This window comes from Perognathus longimembris, chromosome 10, assembly GCF_023159225.1.
Source record: "Perognathus longimembris pacificus isolate PPM17 chromosome 10, ASM2315922v1, whole genome shotgun sequence".
Taxonomy (NCBI): domain Eukaryota; kingdom Metazoa; phylum Chordata; class Mammalia; order Rodentia; family Heteromyidae; genus Perognathus; species Perognathus longimembris.
In genome coordinates this window covers 65,178,578-65,206,508 of record NC_063170.1, presented here as the reverse complement: position 1 = coordinate 65,206,508, position 27,931 = coordinate 65,178,578, and the positions used below count along the sequence as shown (strand labels likewise).

Here is a 27,931-nt window from a genome sequence, read left to right as displayed (position 1 = left end):
GTCTTTGTGAAGCACCCCCACCACCACCTCCAAGGGGCTCGGCACAGAGCGGGCACGCCATAGTCGTGTGGCTAAACAAAGACTGTATAGCCCAGTAGCCATCTCCGGGCTCCTGGTGGCGGATCTCCCACCGATACTCCTTACATGAAGTGGGCAGGACAAAACCAAACACCACCGACCAAGAAAATTCTGGGAAACCGCTCGCCTATCGGAAACCACATTCTACTTTTTCACCCGCTTCAGAGGCAACGCATGCATGAACAGATGCCAGCTGCTCAGTCTCGGGAACTGGATTGTGCATCAAGCACGGGGACAAGCCCGACTGCATCTTCCCACAGCAGAAGTCACGGGAGACGGCTGGCTAATGCTGGGGGGGTGGGGGTGGGGGGGCACCAGAAGGCAGCCCACCCACCTCTGGACAGCTCACTGCACCTGCCACAGCTTGACAAGTGTTTGGGGGACAATCAGGTCATTCCAGAAAACATAAGCACCGTCACCCAGGCAAAATAAAAAGAAATAAAGCCTGCTACCCCTTATCTGTAACAGCTTGACACAGCACACAGAGATACAGCCTGCTTCAAACCACAGCACCGAGTGCAGCTGCCAGCGGACTCACCGGCCCCAGTCAGCTGATGCCTCCCGGGTAAGGGAAGAGCCTCTGAAAGGAGAGAAGGGCTAAGGACTCTGGACTTGGATCTTCTGTATATGTTTCTGCAATGGCCGGTTGCTTTCTTTTGCATTATTTATACCAGTCCTCAGTCAGCCCCTCAAGGGCAGGAAGCTGCTTTATCAACAGAACAAGCTCAATAAAATGAACAGAGTCCACAAAACACAAAGGAGCTTAGAAAACCAAGATGAAAATAGTGTAGTGATTTTTTTTTTGGAGGGGGGGTTCCGAGGTACAGCCTCCAACCAAGGTCCCTGGGCATGGGCGAATGGCAGGTGTGTCCGTTAGGCATCTTGGTCTTTGGAGCGACAGGAGGAAACCCATCTGTATGTGAGGGAAGGAATGGCTGTCAACAGAGGGGTCAGAAGGGCAGGCTCTCCTGCGACCACTAGGGTCTGTATTAAAGACCCTCACAGGCTCCCGGAAGTGTGCAAACTGCCCAGTGTCTCTGAGCCCAGGTGAAAGGCTGTCACAGTGTCCATGAAGCACATGGCATGTGCCCACTGCCCGTGCCAGCTGCTTCTCCACTGTCCCTGCACTGGTAGAACATAGAAAGGCCACAACGATGGCAGCCCGAGAGGCCGGGGTAGCCTGAGAACTCTGTTCCTGGCAACCCAGAGTTGTGGGCTCCATCTCTGCTACCTCGCTAGCCAATATCACCCCCAAAAGCAACATCTCTGATGCCTTTACTCTCTTCATCTGTAAGATGAGCATCATAATAACACGTCATGGGTGGTCACGGAGGCCCAACGGGATAACCAGAGCAACCTTCACCCGAGCTCGCAGCTCCTGGTGGCTTATGAGGTGCTCGGGAGGGGGAATGGGGGCACTGTCCTCAGGACTGCCTCCCAAGGAGGGGTTTAAGACCACATCAGGCAGGTACACAGCCCCCCACCCCCAAATATGCCCCCATAACTCCCTGAATGGCAAGCCAGGAGCCGACAGTCACAGAAAGATTCCACCTCTCCAACTTTGTCCCTACTTGGCAGGTGTTAAGAAACCCATCTGTAATTCTGGTTTACAGTATGAAATGCTAGGTGACAGATTCAGAATAAAAATGGCAACTGGCCCTAGGGGCGTGAGGGAGAAGGTACAAAGGGGAACCAGAGTATGCTCTGGAGTGAAAGAGCCTTCTAGATAGTTACTCAGGTATGGGAGACAGAATAATGGCCCCTTGCACAGTAGTGTGGAATCAATGCAGCACATGGAATAAAAGGTGCTAATTAATTAGCCCATCTTGAAGTAAGCAGGTAATCCTAGATTTCTCAGAGGGGCTCAATGTCACTATGAGGGTCTTAAAAATGGAAGAGGGAGGCAGGAGAGAAGCAATGTGAGGAGGATTCTGGTTCCAGTTGTGAAGTTAGAAAGCGGAAGGGGCCACCAGTCCAAGAATATGGGTGCTCTCTAGAAGCTAGAAACAGGCAGGGAATGGTCTCTCTCCTGGAACCTCCTCCAGCCAGGAAGGCAGCCCCGATCGCTACCTTCCTTTGAAGTCCAGTGGGATTCGTGTCGAACTTGTAAGACAATACATTTGGTAACTTGAAGCCACTCTGTTTGTGGCAATCTGTTAGAGCAGTCACAGAAAATAACACACAGCAGGTATAAAGACATTTGTTCAATCTACTCAAGCTCCACTCTCTCGAAATCGGTGCGTATTACTGCATGCAATCTGTACCACAACAAAAAGACAGAAAGCCTACATTGTTCCAGAAAGCTAGAGAAGCTATGCAGAAGGGGCTACTTTTGGAGGGCCTCCTCCCAACCTCAGGGACCAGCATGTGCCTGGCCCATCGTGACCTGTCCTTGCCCTCCTTGGTTATCTGCAAATCACATGTGATGCCAAAGCTGTGCTCAGAGATGCTGTCTCATCTGCGTTGGAGGTGATCGCCAAGATAGATACTGCTGCTCACAAACCCCACACATTGCACTCGGGAACGCAGGGGTCAGGAGAGGGCTGGGGCTAGCTGCTGGGCACGGCCAAGCCCTCCTCCTCCTCCCGCCCACATTCTGAACCAACCGGAAGACAACACTGGTCTCCGCGGGCAGACAGGAGCAGAGCTGGAAAAGCAAAGGAAACAAGGCTGTTTCAGGGGCAGACGCGGCTGACAGCAAGCCCGCACGTGATGTGCTTGAGGGAAGGAAGTGGGGTCAGGGGCAGGCTGAGGAAGATCGCAGGGTCTGGAAGCTGGGGGTATTCTAGTTCAGCAGTTTCCATCCAAGTGCCTGGGTTGTTTTTTGCGCCCCCCCCCCCCACCGCCCCAGCAGGATAGCTCAGCATACTCCCCTCCTTAAATACCACCGAATACAGCAACAGCAAAAGTGGCTTCAAGACAGAAGCAGCCTTTCACTGAAACTACCCCCATCACGGCACCTGCCAACGACTCATTTAATCTGTTTGTCTACACTTTACAGATAAGAAAACTGAGGTCCACATGGGAGAAAGGAGAACCCGCTCTCGTTTTTGACCAACCCATGCTGACGGGTGCTCAGCTGAAACCAGCCTAAAGGCGGGCATTCTTGCTCTCTAATCGAGTGGACGTGGTTTCATGCCTTCATTTGACTGAGGAGGATGAGGGCCAGTGAAGTGAGGTCTCAGACTAAAAGAACAATATGACTGCCTTTCCAGGTCAGTCTTAGAGGGCTGAAGGCAGCTGCTGTATCATGACAGGCACATCTCCAGCCCCTCACAAAATATTATGCCTAGGTTGGCCTTGAACTGTGATCTTCTAATCTCCCCAAGTAGCCAGGATTATAGGCCTGAGCCACTATGCCCAGTCAGTCTTACAAGTTCTTCTAAATTACCGACTCATCATTTCCCCTCAAGTCCTTGCCAATAAATGGAGTCTGAGATACGCCTGACATTTGGGCTGGCACAAAATGGAGACATCCTCCAGTCAGCCAGAAGAAGGACAGGGGTGGGGTGGACAGTCAGTGTTTTAGGTCACAACCTCTATTAAGCTGTGTGTGTGTGTGTGTGTGTGTGTGTGTGTGTGTGTGTCTGTGTCCAAGCCTTCCCCATCTCTAACCTGAACACATACTGGAGAAAACAAATGCTTGGGAGGCTGACAGTTCCCAGCAGGAAGAAGACATCTTCCCTGGAGGTCAAGTTCAGGGGAAAAGGCAGGCTTTGTATCCGGCGGGTGAAGGCAGTCCCTGGAATGTGTGTAGCCTGCCAGCACCTGCCCAGGGCACGAGGCTGTTCTGGTGGGAGGAGCTCCTCTGAGAGTACCGAGGGGACAGGGGGTGGCAGGAAACAGGGGCTGGGCGTGCCCGGGTGCCGGGGTGGTCTGGAGATCATAGCTGAGAGCCAGCAGGCCGTCAGGACTTTGATCCTTCCCCAAACAAAAACATTTCCACCCTGTGACCCGATCTCCTTCTAGAAGCTCTCCCCCTGGGTCTGAAGAGAGTCCAGAGAATGCGATTTTTCCATTAGACTGCCTCCCAAGACATGACCCTAACCGGTACGGTGCATCCAGTGACGTCTGCTCTGCAAGCTCACTTATCTGCTGCAAAATGAATTAGGTCCTCAGGCGAAGTCTAGGAATTGGAAGAATGTGGCCACTGACCAGTGAGGGAACCCTTGAGTTTCCACGGGCTGAGGAAAATTCCTCTTTAGTGTCTTCTCTTTCACCCACTAGAGTTCTGGGACTTGAGGGGACGCGGCAACCACAGTGACCCATCGTGGTCTCACTGCAACAAGGTGATGTGAACAGCTAGCAAGACGGAAGGTACACGTTTGGCTCTTCACCTGTGATTATCTGCTCATTTACCACTTCCTCTCGGCAGTGTGCACTACCATGAATGGCAACAGAGCGTCTATTTGCCAGACATTGCCTAAGGAAGATCACCAGACATAATGTCCCACTGAATCCTAAGTTCCCCCAGAGATCGGCGCCACCTAGAAGAACCAGGAACCCCAAAAGAGTTACATAATGTGCACGTCCTACGTCTACTGGGTGGGTGGCGCGGTGGCGCCTCCACATCTGCTTTGTCAAACATCTATCTGTCTGCTTGAGCAGAAGTCCCTCATCCTCTGAATGCCTTCCAGCTTTTTATGATCCACCCCATCTCTTCCTCCCCGCGCCCCCCCCGCCAGCCTCTCGTAGTGAAGAAACACTGTGAGGCATGAGAGGGGGTTCACATGTGAACGCCTCCCCTTCCCTAAAGTGCCTAATACATTTTAAAATAGGGGCTCCCAGACACCCACCTTGTGCTATCTGAAGGTTTTCCAGTGTTGAGGAAAACCTTCTTCATAAATGATAAATGTCAGCGACGCCACTGTCACCAAATCACTGTTGTGGGCTCAGAGTCTTTTTTTTTTTTTTTCTTACAGGTCAGGATAACAATTACGAGTCAGAGATTGGGAACTATGAACCAGGTCAGGAGCCACACCTGGTCAGGCACAGAGTGCCCGGAGAAATGGACATCAGGAACCTACATTTCAACCTTGGATCCTGGTCACCAGTCCTGTGATCTTGGGCAATTTACTTACCCTCCCGGCTGGTGCCTGAGGGCTCCTAATCAGAACGCTGAGGGTTGTACACTGGCCCGGCCCACATGGCGGGCAGGCTGGGGCTCCACCAGCACTGCAGTTACGCAACAGGTGTGCGGAACACCTGGACTCCCATCAACCACGAGAGAGTGCAAGGTGACAGTCTTTGCTAACCTCCATACCCCTTCCAAAGGGAAGGCCCTGGGACGTGAGAGTATAGAATGATCTAGTTGTTTGGGGATGATGACTCAAGTCTAGTGTCCAAAGCCAGTAAGGTACAGTTCTCGAAGGTCCTGGTAGCAAGATGGCCCACAAATGTACAGCAAGACCACAATGGAAACAGCAGTTCTCAGTAGCTGTCACAATGAAGGAAGTTAAAAAAAAAAATCTGGCTGTAAATCCAGTAGCTACACAAAACCTTCAGATTTCTGTAGACACAGAGATAAAAACGGTTTACTTCCACTTCTCACGGGGAAGCACAAACACACCCAAAGCCAGAACACTAGCGCGTGTCAGACTTCCTCCTAGGCTGCTCCAAGTCTCTCCACACAGCTCTTCTCCAGAATGTTCCACCACTGTTGGCTTCAAGAGAAGTCGGACATATGAAAAAAGGGGTCTCATAATAAACAAAATGGGCATTCAGAACTCAAGATTCCTACGCCAAACATGATCACTTACTCCAAGAAATAAGGCTTTTTGGTTTTTGGTTTTTGTGCAATAGTAAGGTCTTGTGCTTTTGTTAGGCAGGCACTCTACCACTTGAGCCATCCCTCAGTCCCAAGAAATAGTTCTGGTTTTTTTTTGGCAAGGATCACTGGATTTCATTGAGTAGATGATACCTGGCACTCTTGCTCCATCAACCTCCCTGAGGACGCTTCCAGCTTCAGTAGGCGCAGAAGTGAAATAAATTTCGAAGTGGAGAGGGAAGAAGCAATGAGCAATGATGTGACCCAAGTGTGCATGGGAAAGGCATCAGTAATTCAACAGTTTGGGATTTTTTTGTCTCAGGAACAAGATTCTCCCTCATCAAACTGTGCCCACCATCTCTCATGCCCCATTTCAACTACTCTGCCAGGCAAGAGTGGACAGAGGACCCGTTCTGGCCCACCGCTCTCTCCTGGCACCTGCGAGGAGAGGGTAGAGCACAAGGACCCTTCCCTCGGACTAATTAGGACAGCAGCCTCTAAGGCCAAAGCAGAGGACCTTCCTCGCGATTCTCAAGGTGAATTAATTCACATTTCAGCAAGCAGCAAAGTCCAACTTGTTCTATAAGAAACATGTTTCTCCTGAGGGGAAGAAACAAGCTCACTGGCTCTTCAGCTGTCTGTCAGTGCCAATGGGAGCTGTCACTTGCTGGGAAGCTCTGTCTCACCTACAGAGCAGAATCACTCCTCCGGCACAGATCTCTATGTGAACCATTGCACCCAGATTCATTGGTGACATCTAGCCAGTGCTGAGCTGTACTTCCTAACAACAGATCTTGGGTTGGGCACAGTGGCACACTCCTGTAATCCCAGCAGGACGCAAGGGGCTACATATAGCAAGAGCCCGTCTCCCCCCCGAAAAAAGCTTAAAAAAAAAGAAAGTATTGAACTGTATTTGATTAGCCAGAAAAGCAATCTAGCAATATGTAAGAGTAAAACCCGTCTGATTCCAAAGAGGGAGCCGAGCTATTACTCTGGAAAATGCTGGATCTTACACTCTGGAATGAGACGCTAAGGAGATTCCAAATTTTCTCTGGGTTCAACTATGAAGGTCCCACAGATGCCAAGGTCCAGTCTCTTTTGTGGGGACACGCTGGCAGGACTGTCTGTCTCTTTTGGCCAAATACATGCAAGAGTGGAGCCAAAGTCTCCAGAGAGAGAGAGAAAAAAAAAATGGCCAATGGACTGAAGAACAGATGCAGCCCATAAAAAAATAAAACTAGACAGACGTGATCCAAAACAGCGCACTGGGTGGAAGACGGTAGTGGGCCTCCTTGGTAATCTTCCACGAGGGCGAGGAGTTTGGGTGGGTTTCTGAGTGAACACGAGCCTTACTTTTTCTTAAAGCACTGTAAATCTAGACTGGATCTCAGGAAGGACTTCGGTTATCCACAAGAATCCAGAATCTCCATCTGTGGACATCTTTTCAAGCAGGGAGGAAAATGAACAATAATCTGAATTGGATCCCTGGGGCTGCAGGAGATGCCCTGCCGGCCTTTGGGGGTGCTCTCAGGACATGATCCACCAAGTCTCTCCTGGCAGTTTGGGTGCATCTCACGTCCCATCAGGCCTGACCACAGCCTGGCTGGGGCAGCGGTGCTGTAGACAGAGGGCCTCCTCAGGCCTCCAACTGCCCTCAGACCTGGGGAGGAGAGAAAGCAGAGGTGCTGGAGAAACCACCACCAAGGAATCTGGGTGTGGTACAGCCTGCCTGTTATCCAGCACACAGGGAGCTGAGACCTGAGGAGGGGGGGGCGGGGATGGAGGACAGGAGGAGAGAAGGGCCTCTGCCATTCCGCCCCTGCGGTGGAGTTCTCATCCCTTGGAGGGAGGGTCCGGTGCTGAGGACCCGGCTGGGTACCATTCCTTCCGGTACCGCTGGGTTGGGGGAGGTGTGAGCTACCAGGAAGCAGGAGTTGGAGGGTCTGAGCGGTTGATCTTGGGGAGGAACCCCTTCGGTGGCATGTCCAGTCAGTGTACCTAGCAACAATCTAACAACACACCACCAACATTTCCGGCTCACAGCTCCATGGTTCCCAGGAATTTGACTTGAGCTTCATGCCAAGGCCAAGAATAATCCTCGGCCCACGCATTTTCTGTTTGTGCTCGGTCACGGGGCTGAGCAGGAGCTCTGCATCCTATATCCTCAGCGGGGCTGAGCCGCGAGGAGGGGCCGGCTGGGACAGGCCCTTTATGAATGTTCAGCTTCGGTTTCCTCATCTGCAGCAGGGGAGGGGGGAACAGAAACCACCTGACAGGCCTGTCTGGAGGAGCACACAGGAAATGCGGGCGACAGTCCACCTGGCAGGTGTTCAATACCAGCCACATTCCCTTCCCTGCTTGCCACATACCTAGCTGTGACAAGCCCACTCGACCATGAAAACCTAAAGGAACATACAGCGAGGCCGGTCTGCCAAGGGCATCAGCCTAGGCGAGCGCCTCTTTGATGGAGGACCTGTAATCACCCTGGGCCACCTGCTGAACTCCACTCACGCTCAGCCATAGCCCGGGTCTGCTGTCAGTAACCACCCTGGGGTCACAGAAGCATCCGCAGGGAACATGCAGGTGGCCGCAGGGATGGGGGAGGGCAGGATCACAGCGGAGTGTGCCCTAAGTCGATAGCCCAAGCCAACGGAGTGCCCTTTAGAAGCCCTGAGGAGGGGCGGGCGGGGACCATGCAGATCGCCTGAGCGAGCAGTTATTCATTCCACGCCTGTTCTCCACTGTGCCCCGACCCACGGCAGCCCTGTCTGTCCATAAGACCCTTGGCTCTTCTCACCTGTCGGGGGGATCAGTTTAAAGGCACCTCCCTAGCTGCCTCTCTGTAGGCTCCTGCATCACAAAAGAAAAAAAAATAATAAAATGAGAGGGAGCAAGAGCACTCGCGTGCATGCACCGGGCTTGACAGTCCTCCGCGTGTCTGGGTCTCGTCTCACTCGCCCAGGTGCTTTCCTAGCCATCTCTTCCACCGCCTTGCAAGCCTGAGGGAAGCTGGGCCCCGGCTTCAATAAATCAGGACCACCTTGATTGGCACTCAGTATTTATTGCATTAATATACGAGGCATCATCTTTCAGGGGGTTCAATTCCTAAGGGCAGAAGCTTCGCCTCTCCAGCAGCTAAAGTTTAACTCAGTGATCAGACACGGCCTGTCTGTGTAAGCTCACAGGGGGGAAACAAAACACAGCACAGCTCGCCCAAGACCAAGACCAGCTGAACGGAGGTAGAGGAGGCTCTGGCACTTGGGCACAGACTTCTCAGGATTTTGCTCGTAGCTTTGGGTTGGGCTCCAGCTGGCTGGGGAATCCTTAATCCACTTAGTTAACTGTTAACTACTCGAGGTTCACCAACACCGCTACCTGCAGCAGTCATTCGGGAGCAGGAAGGACGCTCCCCCCCCACCGCCCCCTCCAGGCTCCGCAACTACAAGCTTTGGGGCTGGGCTGAATAGTCTGTAGGCTTGTGTTCCAAGGGAGATTAATAAAAACACATTTCTCAAACACCGTATGGTGAGGGCAACAGAAACACATCCTCCCTGAGTCATTATGCATTCTTTTTTTTTAAAGTCTTAGATTGAAAGTCAAACAGTGGTGTGCAGAACCATACGGTCGACAGGCCCAGAGCCTTCAGTGCCTGGACCACACTGATCAATTGTTTAAAATCTGGGCATCGGGGGCTGGGGATATAGCCTAGTGGCAAGAGTGCCTGCCTCGGATACAGGAGGCCCTAGGTTCGATTCCCCAGCACCACATATGCAGAAAACGGCCAGAAGCGGCGCTGTGGCTCAAGTGGCAGAGTGCTAGCCTTGAGCGGGAAGAAGCCAGGGACAGTGCTCAGGCCCTGAGTCCAAGGCCCAGGACTGGCCAAAAAAAAAAAAAAAAAATCTGGGCATCGGAAATAGGTTAAAAAAAAAAAAAAGCTTGAGAGCCCCTGCCATTTCCCAAAAGGAACTGTGAGGACACGAGGAAACATTAAGTGCGTATACATTTCTTTACAGAGTCTGGGGAGAACCAGAACCAACGATGAAGACCAAAAATACTCTCAGAAGTGGAGGTTCCAGGTTTGCCGGTAGATGGCTCGGGCTGTCCCCCGCAGCCGGAATTCAACTGTTGGCTGTTTTAGTAAGGAAAGTCTCAGGGCTGGGGGATGTGGCTCTGTGGTAGAGGGCTGTTTGCCTATCATGCCCAAAGCCCTGGCTTCCAGAGCTAGCACTGAAGAGACACAGAGAGAAAAAAAAAGTCAACTGCTGGATGATTTCCAAAAGGAAAGTCCCTTCGGTTACTCAGAGGGAAAAGCAATTACCTACGTGGTGTGGAATCCGGGGATATTTTATGCAGATGTCTGCAGCACAAGTTACGCAGGCAAGGCAGCTTGCCTTGGCTTACTGAAACAGGCTACTGTTGTTAAGGACTGCACAACTCTTAAGCAAGGGAAGGTGGGTTTGTCTTCATTTTTTTTTCTTTAAATTTTTAAAGCCTGTCCTCATGGAATTACTTTTTGTTCCCTCCCTTTCCCCTGCTCCCAGTCTTAAGGATTTTCCATCCTAACCTCCCTGCTCATACTTGTTAAAAAGCCTCTGCTCTTAGAAGTGTGGTGGTCAGCACAAAGCCATCTAGAAGTCTCTGTGGCCTTCCTGACAGCACCAGGGTGCAGGTGGAATGTCTGGAAGACAAATATCCAGTTGCCCTGCTAAGAACTGATGGGGTAGCCTCTGTGTGTGTGTGTGTAATATACACACGATGATGTTGGGGATTGAATCCCTGTCTTGCATATGCTAATCACAAGCTGGGCCACTGAACTATTACATAACTCCAAACCCACTCCTTTTTATTTCTTTTATTATTTTATTGTGCCAGCCCTGAGGCTTAAACTCTGGGCCTTGGTGCTGTCCCTGGGCTTCTTTGCTCAAGGCTAGTGCTCTACTGCTTGAGCCGCTGATCCACTTCCACCTTTTCTGGTGGTTAACTGGAGATAAGAGACTCATGAGCTCACCTGCCCAGGCTGGCTTCGAATCAGGATCCTCAGATCTCAGCCTCCTGAGTTGCTAGGATGACAGGCGTGAGCCTCCAGCCCTCAGATTTTTTAAAATTATTATTCATATTTTATTTTTAATGTAGGTGAAACAATGGTCAACATGCAACCTTTAGGTAACCAGAGTTACCCGGAATTCTAGGAACTATTACTGTGGTACAAACCCATTCTCTTGATTTCTTGTGGTTTCTGTTTTATAATGTTGGAGGGGAGCAGGAACTGCCACTGCACTGAATTCGAGAGCACAGACCATGCCCTTTCCATCCTCCACGGCATGGGAGGGCTGTCCAGGAGGCAATGGAATCCACCTGGAGCTCAAGCAAGCCAGCATGCAAGAGCAAGTTTCTATCAAAGAAGAGAGGACAAGCTCCCAAAGGAAAGGATAGTTATTTAAAGAAAAGAAGAAGAGATCATGGGAGGTTATGTGCCATTGTCTCTTGGCTGTAATCCTCGCTACTCAGGAGGCTGAGATCTGAAGATCACAGTTCAAAGCCAGCCTGGACAGGAAAGTCCATGACACTCATTTCCAATTCACTACAAAAAACCAGAAGTGGAGCTGTGGCTCAAGTGGTAGAGTGCTAGCCTTGAACACAAAAGCTCAGAGACAGTGCCCAGGCCCAGAGGGTTGGAGAAATAAATTCTGGGAAAATTCTTCTGCTATCCTGGCGCTGTTCAATGGGGAGGGGTGGGGGCAGGGCTCTTAGGGGGGAGAGGGCAAATAGTTTGTTTCCGGAGACAGTTCCAAGAAATTCTGAGTAGGTGTGAGAAACAAGGAAGCTTATGGACTTAAAAAAAAAAATAAGAAAGAAAGGAAGAAAAGAAAAGGGGGGACGGGGAGGAAGGAGTCAGGAAAAGGGGGAGTAAGAGCTTTTGAGAGACAGGGGAATTAAAAAGCACCATGGCAACAACTCAGTCCACCTACCCTGGCCACCCACCCATAGCCAGATTCTTTCCTGACGCATTTGAGAACAAGCCGGCTCCTACCAGCCCAGGAAGGTGAGCAAACCCAGAAAGCTCATTAAATCCCTGCTCAGCGACTCTCTCTCGTCTGCCTGCAGATAGTGAGCAAGGAGGATATAAATAGAAGTTATATAACATCTCTTTGTTGATTCCTGTGCTCACCAAAAACATGCAGTATGACCTGGTTTTTCTTTAGAGTTTGCCTCGGCCTGCTGGCGGAGACGCTAATCCAGTTAGGAATTAATTTAAACTTTAAACTGCGGGATGCACATTTCCACGCTCAGAGAAGCGCGGATGGTCAGGCAAGTTAGGGACTCTCAGGGACAAATCTTCAGGCATTCAAAAAAAAAAAAATCAGGTACAGATCCTTTGGCTTCCTTTTGGCACACTTCCTGATGCATACTACTAAGCAGTACACTGAACACTCCCGAGCAAAGGCACATGGAATTGGTCTCTTGGATTTTCCTCAAGGAGTTGGAACTCTAGATTTAGATCTATAGAGCTAACCGATGGGTTCCGAACACCCCGCAGGCATATTCAGTTGCCTTTTTTGTTGTCCTGGACAAAGCTGAGCAGTGAGACTCAGTGGACTGAAAAGGCCCCCTTCTTCCATGGAGCTATAAACGAATCCAGCACTGGGGCCTCAAGTCCAGCCCAACCCTCTGGAGCTTGCCCATCATCCGCCCCAGACGGTGATTTAAAGGCAGCTGTATTTAATCTGATGTGCTGCCGAACCCCAGGATTCCCACATTCTTGTCTAACCTGTTGATGCCACCCAAACTGTTGTTTTTATTTAATCTGTTGTCATGGAAACTTTCCCCCCAGTAAACATTATTCAAGACAACCTTACAGGTACTGGAGAATGTAATGCTCTTGGTTCTCGAGAAGGTTTCTGCGAGTCTTTGTGCAGTTGGAATTGGGAAGCCTCCTAAATCTGTAAGGCAAGGATTTTAAGTGCAAATGTTTTCAAACATGGGGCACAGCCTGTAGTCAAGTGGGGAAGGGGGACCGTGATGACCCCAGAGAATATGGAGACCCCACTTAAACACTCGAATTCTATACCACTGCCAATGCGTGCTACTGGGTAAACAAATCATCCTTCAGGCCTGGGATCAACTCAGAGGGTGAGCTCCACCCCAGCCAGAGAGGACATGCTGTTATTCCAACTCTGGGGCTCCTTTCTCATCAGAACTAAGTGGTCAACAAACAAACAAACAAACAAACATGACCAAGCCTAAATCAGGGAAGGGAGGGAGATCCGAGGTGAGCAATTAAAAACACCTCCATGCCTCAGAGATTTGCCATAGCAGTATTAAGTGTCTAAATGACTCATAGCCAGAACCAGAGTTGGTTGTCATTTTGTTTTTAGTTTAAGATGGTTAAAAAAAAAAAGACACCAAAATAATTAGCAGCAGGTATTCATGGTTACCTAACACAAATCCCTTGTCTGATATCTTGACATGTGAGGGACCTGAAAGAGTTGAATGCAGTTGTGGCTGAGAAAGGCCACGAGGTGACATTCCTGAGGTCAAGTCACGTGAGCCTCTCCCTCAACTCAGCCCACAAGCCCCGAGCCTTCCCTCGTTCTCAGTCCCCCCCAGAGGAACACCCTCTGCCTTCTACAGTAAGGAGGGTGCAGCTCCGGCAGGCAGCGCGACGTCTCCGCGTGCCCGCGCAGCCGTGTTGCCAGGTAACGAGTGGAGAAATGTACTCTGAAAACTGTGTGCGACAATATGCAACCTCCGCTCTGCAGCTGATAACGCAGGGAGTGTTAAAACACCATGTTCTCTTCACACTTGGGCTTTTGGTGTGAAAATAAAATTAAACGGGATACTTCCTCTTGTAAATACAAGACAGGCATACACAACTCACACAGGGTTCCACGCATTAGGAGTCGTAGAGGGATTTGCAGCTGCCATCCGCAGCCCACCCCAGCTTTCCCTCTCCCCAAGAAATGGAATAACCAAGCAAAAGCCTTTCTTCTGGCCAGGACTGCTTCATCTCGCCAAAAAAAATTTTGTTTTAAAAGCTAGCCATAGAAGGATACCAGCAGACAGTGAAGAACAGCTTGTACATTATAAAACCAGACATGTCTGGGCGCTGTTGGCTCACGCCTGTAACCCTAACTACTCCTGAGGCTGAGATCTGAGGACTGTGGTTCGAGGCCAACCCAGGTAGACAAGTCTGCGAGACTCTTATTTCCAATGAACCAGTAACAAGCTGGAAGTAGAGGTGTGGCGCACGTGGCAGAGTACCAAGCTTTGAATGAGAAAAGCCAAGCAAGAGTATAAGGCTCTGAGTTCAAGCCTGAGTACCAGTACAAAACAATAACGACAACAAACTCAATACACTTCCGTGATATGACCTCCTAGATCTACCCTGAAACTCACTAGCTAACCCAGCAGCGACCGAGTACTGAGCAGGAGCACGAGCTTCTCCCTCACCCAATGGAAGGACACACAACTCACGCTCCTCACACCCCAGTGAACACAGCATCCTGGCAGGCTCATCTTGGACCCACACAGCTGCTGGAAGGCATGGTAGAGGGTCAAGAGAGTTTGGAGGGAGGTAGACTCACACTCCATCTCTGTCAACTAGGTGACCGTGAGGAAGACGTAGGACTCTTTTGAGATTCAGTTTCCTCATCTGTCACTGATCCCCTGCAGCCCCAAAGGACAAAATGGCACCGTGCATGACTGTGGGCACTCGGGAAAGGTAAGAAGTCTGTCCTTCCACAAACATGAATATCCTTAGCCAGATACGGGGAATGTGTGGTACTGTTAAGCTTCTTTGCAACACAGGCAAAAGCTGAGATCGAATAAGCTTCATGTTATGCCATGAACATATGCTTCTTTCGGTGCAAGTAAAAAACAAGAATCGCTGATAATATAATCTAAGCTTTCACAAGAGCCCTAATTAACGGGGCTGCCGTCAGCTGCACGAAGGGGACGTCAGACAGACAGCCGTCTTGTCGTGAACGCTCACCGATTACAGGGCAGGAACTGGCTGGAGGGGAGGCGGCACGTAGGGCACCTATCGTTTGTTTCTGGCAAGGAAGGGGCACCTGCTCTGAGAGGAAAAGCCTTTTGCAGCTTCCTCCTCGGTTGTGCATTCCAAGTTCATAGACAAAGCCTAAACACCGACCACCCAAGCTGATTTCTGACGAACGGGGAGGGCCGAGGACCTAGCCACAGATTCCACTTTGCCTGGCAGGTAGAGGCAAGGTTTCCCGAGGGTTGTGGGCCACGTCAGTGCTGGGGAAATGGGGGAGGCTTCTCAGGTAGGGAGGTGGCACCTCACACAGGCCAAATCTCAGGCTCTGCCAGGAAACAGCCCTGACACAAACACCCGTCAGGCTCAGTCAGCCACTTGGAGTCTATTTCCTCATCAGCAAAATGGGGTCACAGCAGCATCTGCCCCCACAGAATCACCATGAGGAGGAGACGAGTGCAGGCAGAGAGGGCACTGGCGTGGCCTCTGGTCCACAAACTCGCGAGAGTCTGGTCCTTACTACTCCCCATAGTTATTACTACAAAGATTAAGAGGAAATCAGCTCGGGAAACATCTCCGGAATCACAGGATATCACTCTGACACTCAGAGCTCCCAGACCGACATGACGAGCTAGTGACACATATCTGTTATGCTGGCACTTAGAAAGCTGAGGTAGGAATATAGTGAGTTCAAGGCCAACCTTGGCTCCATAGCAATAGCTTGTCTCAAAACATCCACACAATAACAACAATAAAAGAAGTTACCCTGTTAAAGCGGTGGTGAGCATCAATAACACTGCCTGACATTGACATTCAGGAAAGGCAAGAAGGACTGAAGTCATACGATGGCCACTTAAGCAACAGAAAGTGAGCACCTACCACAGTCTACTACTAGGGAGTCCAATGGAAATGTGATCCAGGAAGGAATTACACGCTTGGGTGAGGCAGGGAAGATCTTCAACTGAAAAGCCAGCAGAGCTGCCACTCCTGAGTAATGAGTATGTGCCAGGGACCCTTCTGAACAGAGCCCTTTCCACAGACTGTCTCTCTGAGCTTCCAGAATGACCTACGGGGCAGGACCAAGCATGTCGACTCACTGCAATTACTCTGAACACCTTCGATCCAACAGATGTGGAAACTTGTCTAGGGTACTGAGTGGTGAACGCAGAAAAACAGACTTGGCTTCCATCTCTGTAGTCTTACAATCCACCCCCAACTGAGATGCAGACACTGCTTGGTCTATGACCGGAAGTGAGAGATCAAGAGGAAGTATACTGGGCAGGAGACATTTTGATCAGGGATTGGGGTGCCTGCCAGGCCAAAGGAAAGCTAGCAATAAATACCACATGGGACTCTGCTTGTCCTGCCAAGGACCAGCCAGGGTGCAGGTAGAATGCAGGACGAGGGGTGGGGACTGAACTTGGGAACCCAGGTGGTGGCTGACCTTTCTAGGTGTCCAAGGACTTTACCAGAGAGGTGCTGGATTTTGTGAGGCCGTGAAGACAGAGAACGAAGTAGTCAAGACTTCCCTTCCGTGGTCTCACTGATGGAAATGGCGCAGAAAAGGCAGGTCCCTTGCTCCGGGAGAGGGGCCATTGAGCTCAGGACGTGGGCAGCTCCGTGCAGGAAGGTGGTCCGGTAGGGTCATCGGGAGAATGAGCTCTGAAGACACAGGGCCTGATCTCAGATCCCCGCTCCTGCATCTATCCACGCTGGGCCACTCGTGCCATGTTATTTCACAGTATCAACTCTCTGGCTGACTGGAAGTTCTAACTTAACGCTGACCCCTTAATCCACTGGGAGACCAAATGAGCACAGAATTCGCTTCTGGTGAGTAACAGGAGAGAAGGCTGACTGTGACTGGAGGGCTGGTGGTGGTGACCCACCGGCCAGGGGCCAGCATGTGTAAACGGACACGGTGGAGGGTGGCCTATCAGCTTAGAGTTAACAGGGGAGATGCCCACAAGGAATCTGAACAGAAACCGAGATCTGGAAGTCAGCACAGAGGTAGAGCCAGCAGCGACACCTTTGGGAGTTGCTGGCATGAATGCTAGTTGAAGCCTTCGGGAATGAATGAGATCATGCAGGAAGCACAGAGAAAAGGAGATGAACCGGCTGGAGAGGAGGCTCCCGCATTTCAGACCTTTTAAAGGTAAATGCATGTGCCTCGAGGGGTCCTCGTGTCCTCCGAGATGAAGACCTTTCGGGGAGGCCCAGGAATAGCGCAGAAGCGAGGCCGTGAGGAAATGACTAAGCCTAAAATGTGATGCCCCAGGGGGAGGATGGGCAGAGGGGACCAGGCTCAGATCACAGGTCTGGAATCCCAGGGATCTGGGCTGTTGAGCCACGCACAGAATTTCCCGAGGATAACTGCCTTCCCCCGCCTTCTGCGCCTGGGTTCAGAGGTGCTAACACGACGGGAAGGGGTAGCGTGAAGGGCACAGGGAGGTGGGGGAGGACACAGAGAAGTAAGGGGTACAGCCATGATTCTTTCCCTTAAGCAGCTTAATAGCTAGTAATACAGATGAAGCAAACCCAGGGGCTGGCAAACAGTTTTCTGAGAGACGAAATGGTACACTTCACTGTACACGGCACTGAGGGCCGGACAGTCTCTACAGCAACTGCTCGACTTTGCCCTTGACGTGAAAGCAGCCACCGTCAATTCTAAAGGACAGAGTAAGGCTGGGCTCCAATAAAGATGGATATGAACAAGGTGGCTGTGCACAATGGCCCTTGGGCCCTAGTTTGCCAATCCCTGAACATACCATAAGCTAGAGGAAGAACATCTGCTGTCAGCCTGGCCATCTGCAAGAGGCATTTCCATATTCAGAAATCCTAGGGGAAAGAGTTCAGAAGGGCCTAGGGTTCTCGCTAGGCCTGACGGAAGAGAAAGCAAGGATGAAAAATCGGGATTTAATATAAGGATATTATATATATATTATATATAAGGATATATATAATAGTATATATTATATATATGAGGAAATGATAGCTCAATGTACAACTGTTCTTTTCAAGTCTTCTGTGACTTTTTTACTCCTTATTTATGTATTTTTGAAGATGGTGGAAAATCTGAAGATGCCTTCATAATATGTTACCTCTCAAAACCAATTCCTGCCTACCACTTTCTTAGGAAGGAAGAGAATAGAATTCTACTTCTGAAGATCTTCCCTTATTCCTTCCTTCTCAACAACTGTCCTCTTGCGGAGGGTCAGACAAGTTGACCCAAGTGCCCACCCGCTTCTGGTCCTATTGCTGACTTTATCATGAAGAAAATACAATAATACTGGCTGGGCCTTTAATTTCTCCAGGAAGCACCTGTCTGTGTGAACAGGGTCTCTTCAGGGACTAGGACGGTGACATCCCAACTGGAAAGGAGGCTCAACTTCTTTCAGCACTATCTTGCTCTGCACTGCAAAAGTGAGTGCTTGTGGGTCAGTGCATTGCTTAGTGTTCGCTGTCACGTGGAGAGCCAAACTAGAGACAACTGGACCGGAGCTGTGTGAGTTGTCCTTTGTAAGGGAGTTTGTTCCAGTCTGAGCTGTCCCGAGCATGGGGCCACTCACATTTGAACTCCTAAGTTTCTATCTCAAGACCCGGAATTACAGCAACCGCTGTAAAGACCCCCGCTCGATGACACTCTAGCTTCCTGGGGGTAGAGATGAGCAAAGGCATCGTTCATGCAGAATGGCTGGGCCAATGAGCCTGGGAACCATACAGAAAGTTCTGGACTGGACTGCCCTTCTGCCATTTGCTTCTCCAGAATGGCTGCCGGTGTCAGTACCTCACACCGGGCAACAAGCACCTACCCCACCTGCTGGATCGCTAAACTCATTTTAAACACACAGATAACAAGAGAGATGGAAGTAAGCCCGAGTGAGACAACAGCAATCAGGGACCTCTGGAAGATAAACCCCTTCCTTCCAAAACAAAAACCCAAACCCAACGATCAGAGTTGGATTGTGTTTGCAGAACACCAATTTAATAAAATTTCGTGAATCGATAAAAAGAAGCCCCCCTTTCCCCTCCATCTTGCGATCTTTCCTTGAGCCAGCTGCTCCAGCCTACTCTCCAGGTGAGCAGCCAGGTAAACAGAGGCAGGGGGTCAAACTTGGGCCTTCTCCACTCCACAAAAGCCGCCTCACTAGCAGCCAGTGTGCAGCATGGCGTGGGACATGGGCTTCAGGGCCGTGTTCTCTGGGTAGCCCCCCCCCCCCCCACCAGCTCCTCAGGAAGGCGCTACATTTTTCTAAGCCTCATTTTCCACCTAAGCGTTTCAAAGCCAAGATCACTGCAGTCTGGCGGGGCAGAGCCTGACTCCAAGGCAAGGGTCCTAGAATGAAGGCCAAGGTCCCTCACACAGTAGGTTCCTGCTTCTAGGGCTTGCTCTCCAAGGCCCCCAACCTTAACGCCACTTAATTCTGAAAGGAGGGCCGGCACCCAAAGAGGTGACCCCTGTTACCCCCCCCCCCCCAGCCCCCGGCCACCTCTGGCCAAGATGGGGCCCCTTTACTGTTCACGCCTCCCCTGGCGTCAGTGAAGAAGCCCTGGAAGCCTGCTTGCTCGAGAGGGCCAGCTGTCCCCAGCTTTCTTTAATGTCAACCACTCCGGAGCCCCTGGATGTGGGGCCCCTGGGGGCGGGGAGGGGGGGGCTGTCCCTGACTCGGGTTGGCTAGCTCCTTTCCCACATGGATAAAAGCTGAGGTTAGAAAACACCACTCACAAGTGACTCATTTCTGACTTGACTGCCAAAAACAACACCCATTTACGTAACTCCCTCACACACCAATCTTTTCCTCCTCCTCAGGGTGACCGCCCCGGCAAACCAACGCTCATCTCCTCACAAGCCGGCCTGCGGCTGGAGAGGCAAATCGCGCTGCCCTTTCCACCCCCGTCTCTCTCACATCTGGGGGGCAGAGGCGGCCACAGCCGCCTCTTTCTCCCACACTGCTCTGCAGTGATTCTTTCTGGAAGGGGCCTGAGATGTTCCAGCCGAACCGAGACTGGCTCCGGCCTGGGCTCAAATCTCAAGCCACCCAATTCTTAGGCCACTGAATTCCTAAGTAGGAGGGTAGCAGGGGGGAGAGGGGGAGAGGGGGAGCCCTAGGAACTGAGGATCCCTGTCTCAGCTGAACTTCTGGGGCTAGCTTCTGGACAAAGTTCCTCTCAAATTTTTCCAGCTTGGGCTGCGTACGTGCAGAAAGGAAAAGTCTCTTTGGGTGTGTCTGCGGACTAGCCCTTGGCAGAGAAATCGCTGCGGACAGCCATGTGAAGCATAAAATTCACCGTGCTTCTGCAACTGGAAGCGAGGGCGCCAGGAGCATTGGAAAAACAGTTGTGAATTCCTCTACAGTTGTGAATTCCTCTACAGTCATGCTGGCATGTGTATCCTCACACATCTGTATCTCCTCTAAAAAAAAAACCCCAAAAAACAAACCAACCCAACAAAACAAAAGCAAGACTCCCCAATTCCGTACTGCGGGTGGGGGTGAGCCCTGTCCGCGCGCGGGAAGAGGAAGCAGCGGGGGGAACTTCCCCCGGGGTGCTGGCGGGAGCGTCTCAGGAGGAAGGAACGCAGAAATTGGCAAGGGCTCGGAGGACGGATATAAAGCGTTGGGAGACTCGCTGAGCTCTGTGTCTGCCAAAAATTAATTCATAAGCAAATGCTTACTTTATAGGTTCCCACTCGCTGCAAAACACCAAGCCGAGAGGAAAAAAAAAAACCCTTCTCCCCCTGAGGGTTGGCAGGAAGGGGGTGGCAGAGGAGTGGGGCCCACGAGGCAGGAAGCACTCTTCAACACAGCGCGCCATCCATTTGCACAGAACTCACAGGGCTCGCCACGAAGCCCGGGCGGCTCTGAGGGCTCTGGGCGCGAGAGCCGTGGGGCGACGATCCGTTCTCAGATGTCACCACCATGCAAGGAGTTAGGGCAGGGGCAGAACATTCTAGAAGCCTTGGGTGAGGAGGGCATGGGAGCTGGGCTGCAGTGGAACCTGGCCAGCTCTCCCCACGCAGGGAGCCTGATCTAGCTCTAACTTTTGGTTTCCCACTCTATGAATCTCCGAGGTTCTGGGTGAGGAAATTCGGGGTTTCTGGAGCGCTAGGATCCCCGGTGACCTTAGCTTTCGGACAGGGCTGAATGTTCATGCCCCGTGGAAAAGGGGGCCGTGTGTGTCAACACGTGTGCAAAGCAGAGACTGAATGGCAGGGCCCAGGCCACAGTGGCTCCCTGCTCTGTGCAGTGCAGCTGGCACACCCCGCGGCGGGGCCTTGGTCAGCCCCAAGGGGGGGCCCTGATGACTCCCCAGCCCCCTCACCCACACGCCCCACAATGACAGGCAAGTGCGCTCACCTCCCTTTGCAACAGGGCTGGCCTTGGGGTGGCCTCTGGCAAACAATGCGGCAGGGACGCCACGCTAGCAGTTCCCACCAGTCCCGGCAGCTTCTGCTTCTGTTTCTCGGGCTGCTGCTCTCAGAACCCACGCATCACCCTCTAAGGAAGCCCAAACGACAGGGAGCACCAGAGCACTCCGGCGGGAGCACCGCCCAGCTCCACATGGCCATCGTGGCCACACCAGTCCCCACAGGCCCTTGACTGACGCGCTGAGCTTTGGGGTGGGGAGGTGTGCCGCGGGGGCCGGGCCCCGCTATGGCGCAGGGGTCTGTCTAGCGCTGTAGCTGTTCCACACAGCCTCGCCCCCTCTCCAGTGGGGATAGAGCGTGCCTAGCACGTGTAATGTGTCACTTTCCTCATCTGCCAGAAGGACTTGATTATGGCATCTCCACCTGGGGGTGGGGGGGGTTGTTCAATGAGATGAGGTATGAGAAGTTATCACACACAATGCCTGACACATGAAGCAAGCCACCATCGCCTTTTCTAATTCCTAAAGTTATACAGCAGCCAGACGCCGGCGGCTCGTGCCTGTAATCCTAACTACTCAGGAGGCTGAAGCCTGAAGCCGGCCCGGAGAGGAAAATCCGTGAGACTCTTATCACTGCTGAACTACCAAAAAAAAAAAAAAAAAAAGCTGGAAGTAGACCTGTGGTTCAAGTGGTGGAGCACTAGCCTTGAGGAAAGGAAGTCCAGAAATAGCACCCAGGCCCTAAGTTCAAGCCCCAGGCCAGGTGCACACACATGCATACAATAAGTAAACTCATATAATACAGTAAAACTGACTTTTGGTATTGAGTTGTGTGAATCTTCATACATATCTATGAAGCAGGAAACAATGGTTCCATCACCCCAAATATTCCCTTGTGCTACTGTGTTATAATCAACTTCTTCCCTCACTCCTAGTCCCGGTGAGGATTAATCTATTCTCCACCACCACTAGTCTTATAGTCCTTTTCAAATATCATATAAGTAAAATCATAGAGTTTATGTCACCATGTGTGACTGACTTCACTAGGTATAATGCTTTTGATACACATCCAAGCTACTGCATTTCTCCATCATTTACCCATTTTCACTGCTGAGTAGTATTCCACTGTGTGGATGCACTAAGGTTCATTAGTCCAGTCACCATTACTCGGAGGAATTATTTACATAAGTCAAAGCAGACTTCAGTAATGGTCGATTCAGACCTACACATGTGTTTCACACATACCGAAGATAAAATTCCCTAGTATCACACAAAGCTGGATTGGAAAGCAGGTCTCATTAAGCATAAAACACACTGAATCCTGCTGCTGGACACTAAATCGAAGGGCTATTTTGCCACTGCCCCCACAGGCGGGCATTGCACGGTTGTAAGAGGAGGCAGCCCCCCCCCCCCCCCCACCGCACAGGAAGCCGTGACAGGCAGCGAGTTCTGGCTGGAGTGATGCGGCGTGGCGTGGATGACCGCGTCCCGGCCATTGCTGACCTACACTCGCCTCCCGGCCGGTCATTCACTACCAACCACCGGAAGCTGAAGCTCTGAACCGCCCTCCCGGGGCTCGGGGTTCGCGTCATGTCTCGGCCTGAGGATCTCCCAGGTCCTCCCGTGAGTGGGAGGAATGTTTCCTGGAACCACGGGCCTCCGGTGCGGCCTCCAGAGGCCGCCAACGAGACGGGATGGGGTGGGGGGAGGGCCACAAACCAGTGCCTATAAGGTCTTGCCTTCCATCCCGGGGAAGGCGCCAGAGGCCCCCCCATGCAGGACCCCCCCCCCCCCATCGTGAGCACCCCGGCTCTCTGGAGAGGAAGTGGCTGCACTCTGCGAGCAGCTGAGCCGGAACGACCTCGTGGCGTTTCATCTGGAATGCAGGCATATGAGTCATGAATGTGTGAAAACATGGAACTCATATTCATAATTACTGTACAAGATAAAGGACACGGAGGGAAAACCAGCTCCTGTGAGCCCTGGCATCCCCGTCAGGGGTGCTCTGTGACAAGCACGGTGTCTCGGGAACCGCCCCGGCCTTCCGGACCCCTTCCTCGGCTCTGGGACGGGCGGCCTGCGGGGCAGGGGGCTGGGCAGCCCTCGCGGGCTCGGGGTCCAGGCCTGCTCCCGACCCCGTGCGTTTCCCCTTCTCCCTTCAGTCCCAGCACGGTCTGGGCCCTCGGTTCCTCCCTCCCGTTTTCTCTCTCATTGGCGGGGGGGGGGGGGGTATCACATAGCAATGCACATCCTTTGTAAGTGTGCAGCTCGGTGTGTAGGCAGAGGCACACTGTGGAACACGGCGGTCACACCTGTGTAAGTCACCCCGAGGGCCCTCCGGTGCCCGGCCTCAGGTATGGCCGCCGTCACCCGAGGCTCACTGGGCGTTCAGGCTCCTTTAGTACCGCTGGTTCACTTGCTCTGAGGAGACATGTCACGATGCCCGTGTTTAAGGCACACACTGCCATGGCAGGAGAAGCACAGACAGTTCGTGGGTGATGCAGTGACTCTCAGGAACCAGGCTGGCCTTGAACTCACTATGCAGCCCAGGTCAGCCTCGACTGCGGAGATTACAAGCACTTCTGTTTGGCTCCCGCCCACCGCCTTCTGACCCTGCCTCCCCTACTGTATCCATCCTATGCTGACCAATTTACACGTTGAACTGTGAGTCCGCTTAGGGCTGGGCTGTTACCTCATACCACCCTAACTCCAGTCCCAGGACCCCCCCTCTACCACGCAAGCAGTCGAACCCCTGTCTGTGAGCCAGGCTTCACAGGACGAGGTACCGGCTCCTCCTTCCAGTGACAGCTACCTCCCCGTAGGTGGCTCCGCAGCCCCATGCCTGCTTTCTGGGCCATGCTACGCATGATCACTGATGCACCGCTTCCTCTGTACACGCTTGCGTATCCTGCCATATTGGCAGCGATTCAATTCCCTGGGACAGCGCTGGAATCCTGGGAGCTCTCCAAATAGTAAAGCTTAGAAGACGAACAACAAACAAAGGACCGAGTGGCTTAGTTTCTTAGGTGGCTATCAACACAAAAAGCAACATCCCACTCTCAACACCATTTTATCTACTTAAAGACACTGGAATTAATATGAAAACTGGGGAGGCATCAGATATTCAGTGCATACACACCACACTGATTGCCCTCGTGTTTCACACTTGCTATGTCTGGAGAAAATTCCCACCGACTCGCTCGCCTAGAACCTCCCTGCCCTGCGGGCTTTCCTAGCAGAGCAACAGGCACACAAAAAGTCCTCTGTTCATATCAGCTGATCTAGTCATGGGGGAAGATGCAGATGAAAGACAAGCGGCATTTCGGCAACGGTTCCATCGCAAGGCCTGAGCCCAGACATCATGAGCACAGTGGAAGGGGTGTGGGGGTGTGGGGGGGGGGAAACAACATCTCAACGAGGTACAGAACCACAGGATCCAGACACTTTCAGAGTCAGGCAAAACCCAGCTGCAGTTCCAGCATGCAGGGGCCCACGTGCCCAGCAGACAAGCAGTAGCCTTTGCCATTGGCACAGGTGGCTAAGTCATAGTCAGAAACCGGAACAAAGTACGATACATAATCGTGACCTTCAGAAGGGTGCACACGCACTGGCTGAGCGGACATCGAAGGTGAGCAGAAAGGGCACTGCTGCCAGATGTACAAGGCACAGGGCACCCGGCTGAGAAGAGTGAGCAGTGGCTGAAACACAACCGGTGTTGCATGTGCCAAGCCAGGCGTCCTGGCTCGACTGGCACCTCCCCATCTCCCCACAGGAAGCAACGCCCTTCTGTGATGTTCACAAAGAGCCAAGCCTTCAGCGATCCTGACGCGGAACTTCAAGGCCAAGAATACGTCAGGTCAGATACACACAGAAGGTGAAGCTCGTGTTATGGGAGTTTTCTCTCAGGACAGCTTTGATGGGAACGCGTGCGTGCACATGTACACCCGAGGCAGCCCTGCCCCGCCCGGCAAACCCCGTTTAGTGAGCTAACCCAGAAGGAAGTGGGAATGGGGATGGTTAAAACAATATTGAAAGAGATCATTTTAAATGCTATTGCTAGTCCCACTCAGTGGTGTAAGCCTGTATGTCCCAACTACGCAGAAAGCCGAGGCAGAAGGACAGCTGTAGGCCAGGAGTTCAGGACCAGCCTGGGTAACACAGTAAGACTCTGACCGCAAACAACAAAGCAAATTCTTTAAAGTTGTATTATTTATATATTATTAAAATTCATTAAGCTGGTCTCTTTAAGGATTTCTATAAAAATTCTAATTTTAATATTATTTTAAAATAAATATATCCATGTAGCAACAAAAATTCGCTTCATCTTGAACCAACCCAGTTTGACATTTCCCTCTAAGTTCCTACTCACTAAAAAATAGTTTGGTTTTTATTGAACATTCAGCTAAAAGGTAGTAAGTGATAGTTGCAGATTCTACAGTTACAGAAATTAGATCTTCTGCTGGTGACTCAAGCCTGGAACCTCAGCTACTCACCAAGCTGAGATAAGAGGATTGTGGTTCAAAGCCATCCCATGCAATAAAGTCCATGAGGTGCCTATCTCTAATTAACCATCAAAAGCTGGAAGCAGAGCTGACTGACACTCTCTCTCGCTATCAGACACACAGACAGACAGACACACACACACAAATTAAACCTTCTAAGTGGCACATATAATCCAACGTTTCTTCTAGATCCTCCATATTTATAGATAAAAACTACCAAGAAACTTCAGCTGATCACGTGTTCTAAGCATATATAGAGTACCTTCTGTGCCACAGACCCGGGATCAAACTTCTTAGCACATTCTTAGTGTGTCATCCGTTTTCACACGACTTCTGTCTGGGAGCCATGTCTGAGATGACTGGGTTGTCACAGCCAGGTCTGTCACACAAGTCCTGGCCCCTGCTGGGCACCTGGGCCCCAGAACAGAGGCTGCGCTGGCTGCCCAGCGCCAGTCCTACCTGGATGGTGGTGTTGCCGCCTTCCAGCAGGGCGATGGCCAGGAGAATGCTTTCGTGGAACACCCGGTCACTGGACGCGTTCATGATGAGGTCTATGACCAGGTTGGAGGCCCCCTCCTTGTCGAGGTGACACTGAACTTCCGCCAGGCTCATCTCACCCCTGCTCATGGAGCCGGACCCAGAGCCTCCTCCTAGGAACACAGAGCACGGTGGGAACAACGCTTGCTATGTATGCATCAACACTTTATGCACTGAACGCTCTATCTGTATTAACTCTTTCAATCCTCTAAAAGCCCCCAAAGAAGCTGGGTGCTGGTGGTTGGCATTTGTAATCCTGTCTACTCAGGTGGCTGAGGTCTGAGGATTATGGTTCGAAGCTGGCCCAGGCAGGAACATTTGTGAGACACTTATCTCCCATGAACTACCAGAACAGCTGGAAATGGAACTGTGGCTCAAGTGGTAGAGTGCTAGGCTTGAGCAAAAAAGCTCAGGGACAGCGCTTACACACTAAGTTCCAGCACAGAAACAAACTACAAGGACCGTGAAATGAATTAGCACTGAGACATAAAGGTGCCTAGCAAGGACTCCTGGCTTCTAAGTAGCAAGAGGTGGTGTTGAACTAAGGCACTTTCACCAAGTGACACATAATCACACAAGCCAAGACTTTCTCTTCTATGAAAACATGACTAAAAGCAGAATTATCAAGAACTAGTAAACCTATTCTCTAGCAAACTCATCCTCACGCTTCTACATAACTCATTTGTCCATTTATTTCTTCATTCACTGAGCAAATATTCATTCAACCAATATTTACTCAAGGGTAATTTAGTAGCACAAAGCCAAGAGCTAGCAGTGGGGAAAAGAACAACACAAGTCCTCCCGTTTATAGACCTTCAGATGAGAGGAGTATGCCAAAGTCCCGTGCCAGCCAGTGGGATGGATTCCCATCATTTGTGTTAAGTTCGGATATAAGAACATACCTTGTGCTGTTATGGGTAACTGAAATACCACAGCACACAGAGAAACGGTCCATTTCACAAAGCAAAAATTTATCTATCGGTTCTTTTTCTGAAGCACTCAATTCAAATGTTGCTTATCCTGGCCATCTCCTGCATCAGACAACTGACATTTGTGCTTCGAGCTAGGAAAAACCCTCTATGGAGTTCAGTAGTTTTGCAACAATTACCTGTCATTGTGCCTAAAATAATCTGGAACATCTTTAAAGATGAACATTTAAGAACTTCTACACATGACTGATTTTTTTTTTGTCAACTCTTGTAAGAGTTTGAGATGCACAGAGCATAGGTATTCTAATTAGATAAACTTGGCTCAAATACCAAAGCAGCCAAACAAGTTCCCAGTCCTCTGATAAACTCAGATAACAGGAATACCTACCTACCTAGCTACCTACCTTCCTGCCTGCGTGCCTACCACTACAGTGGGTACTGGAAGACAAAACGAGGGAAAGAATGCAAAGCGCCTTGGCGCTTGGTATGATATCATACATGGTAGCTTTCACCATCCTGGCTGCCAATATCCTCCTCATTGTATGGGAAACCTGAGTCCTAATGACCACAGGAAAAGGTACAATAAAATCTAGTTCCTGACTTAGTCCAATAGCACCAAAACGATCTCTGCCTGGGGAAGTGGGGTGAAAAGACTTAGCCAAAATACAGTTGCCGGGGAAATTCTGTTTTGCAAGGAAATATGTTTAGACAACAGTTTGAGAGCAGACCAAGGATGAAACAAGTTGCTAAAAAAAAC

The 27,931-nt window shown here is 51.1% G+C and overlaps 1 protein-coding gene and 1 long non-coding RNA gene across 15 annotated transcripts in view; both read right to left on the bottom strand.

The window, feature by feature from the left end:
* Itpr1 (inositol 1,4,5-trisphosphate receptor type 1) overlaps positions 1–27,931 on the bottom strand; it is a 292,664-nt gene that overhangs the window by 69,620 nt on the left and 195,113 nt on the right. For 13 of the 14 annotated variants that reach the window (XM_048356179.1, XM_048356178.1, XM_048356180.1 and 10 more), the window contains one exon: positions 26,168–26,358. The exons of the other annotated variant lie outside the window; for it this stretch is intronic. In XM_048356179.1, the coding sequence (XP_048212136.1) occupies positions 26,168–26,358 (191 nt within the window). The remainder of the gene's footprint in view (positions 1–26,167; positions 26,359–27,931) is intronic. 14 annotated transcript variants of the gene reach the window in all.
* On the bottom strand, positions 26–22,867 carry LOC125358766. Its single transcript, XR_007212393.1, has 3 exons — positions 22,857–22,867; positions 20,838–20,847; positions 26–636 (listed from the first exon to the last, which is right to left on the bottom strand). It is a non-coding gene; the product is annotated as an uncharacterized LOC125358766 (long non-coding RNA).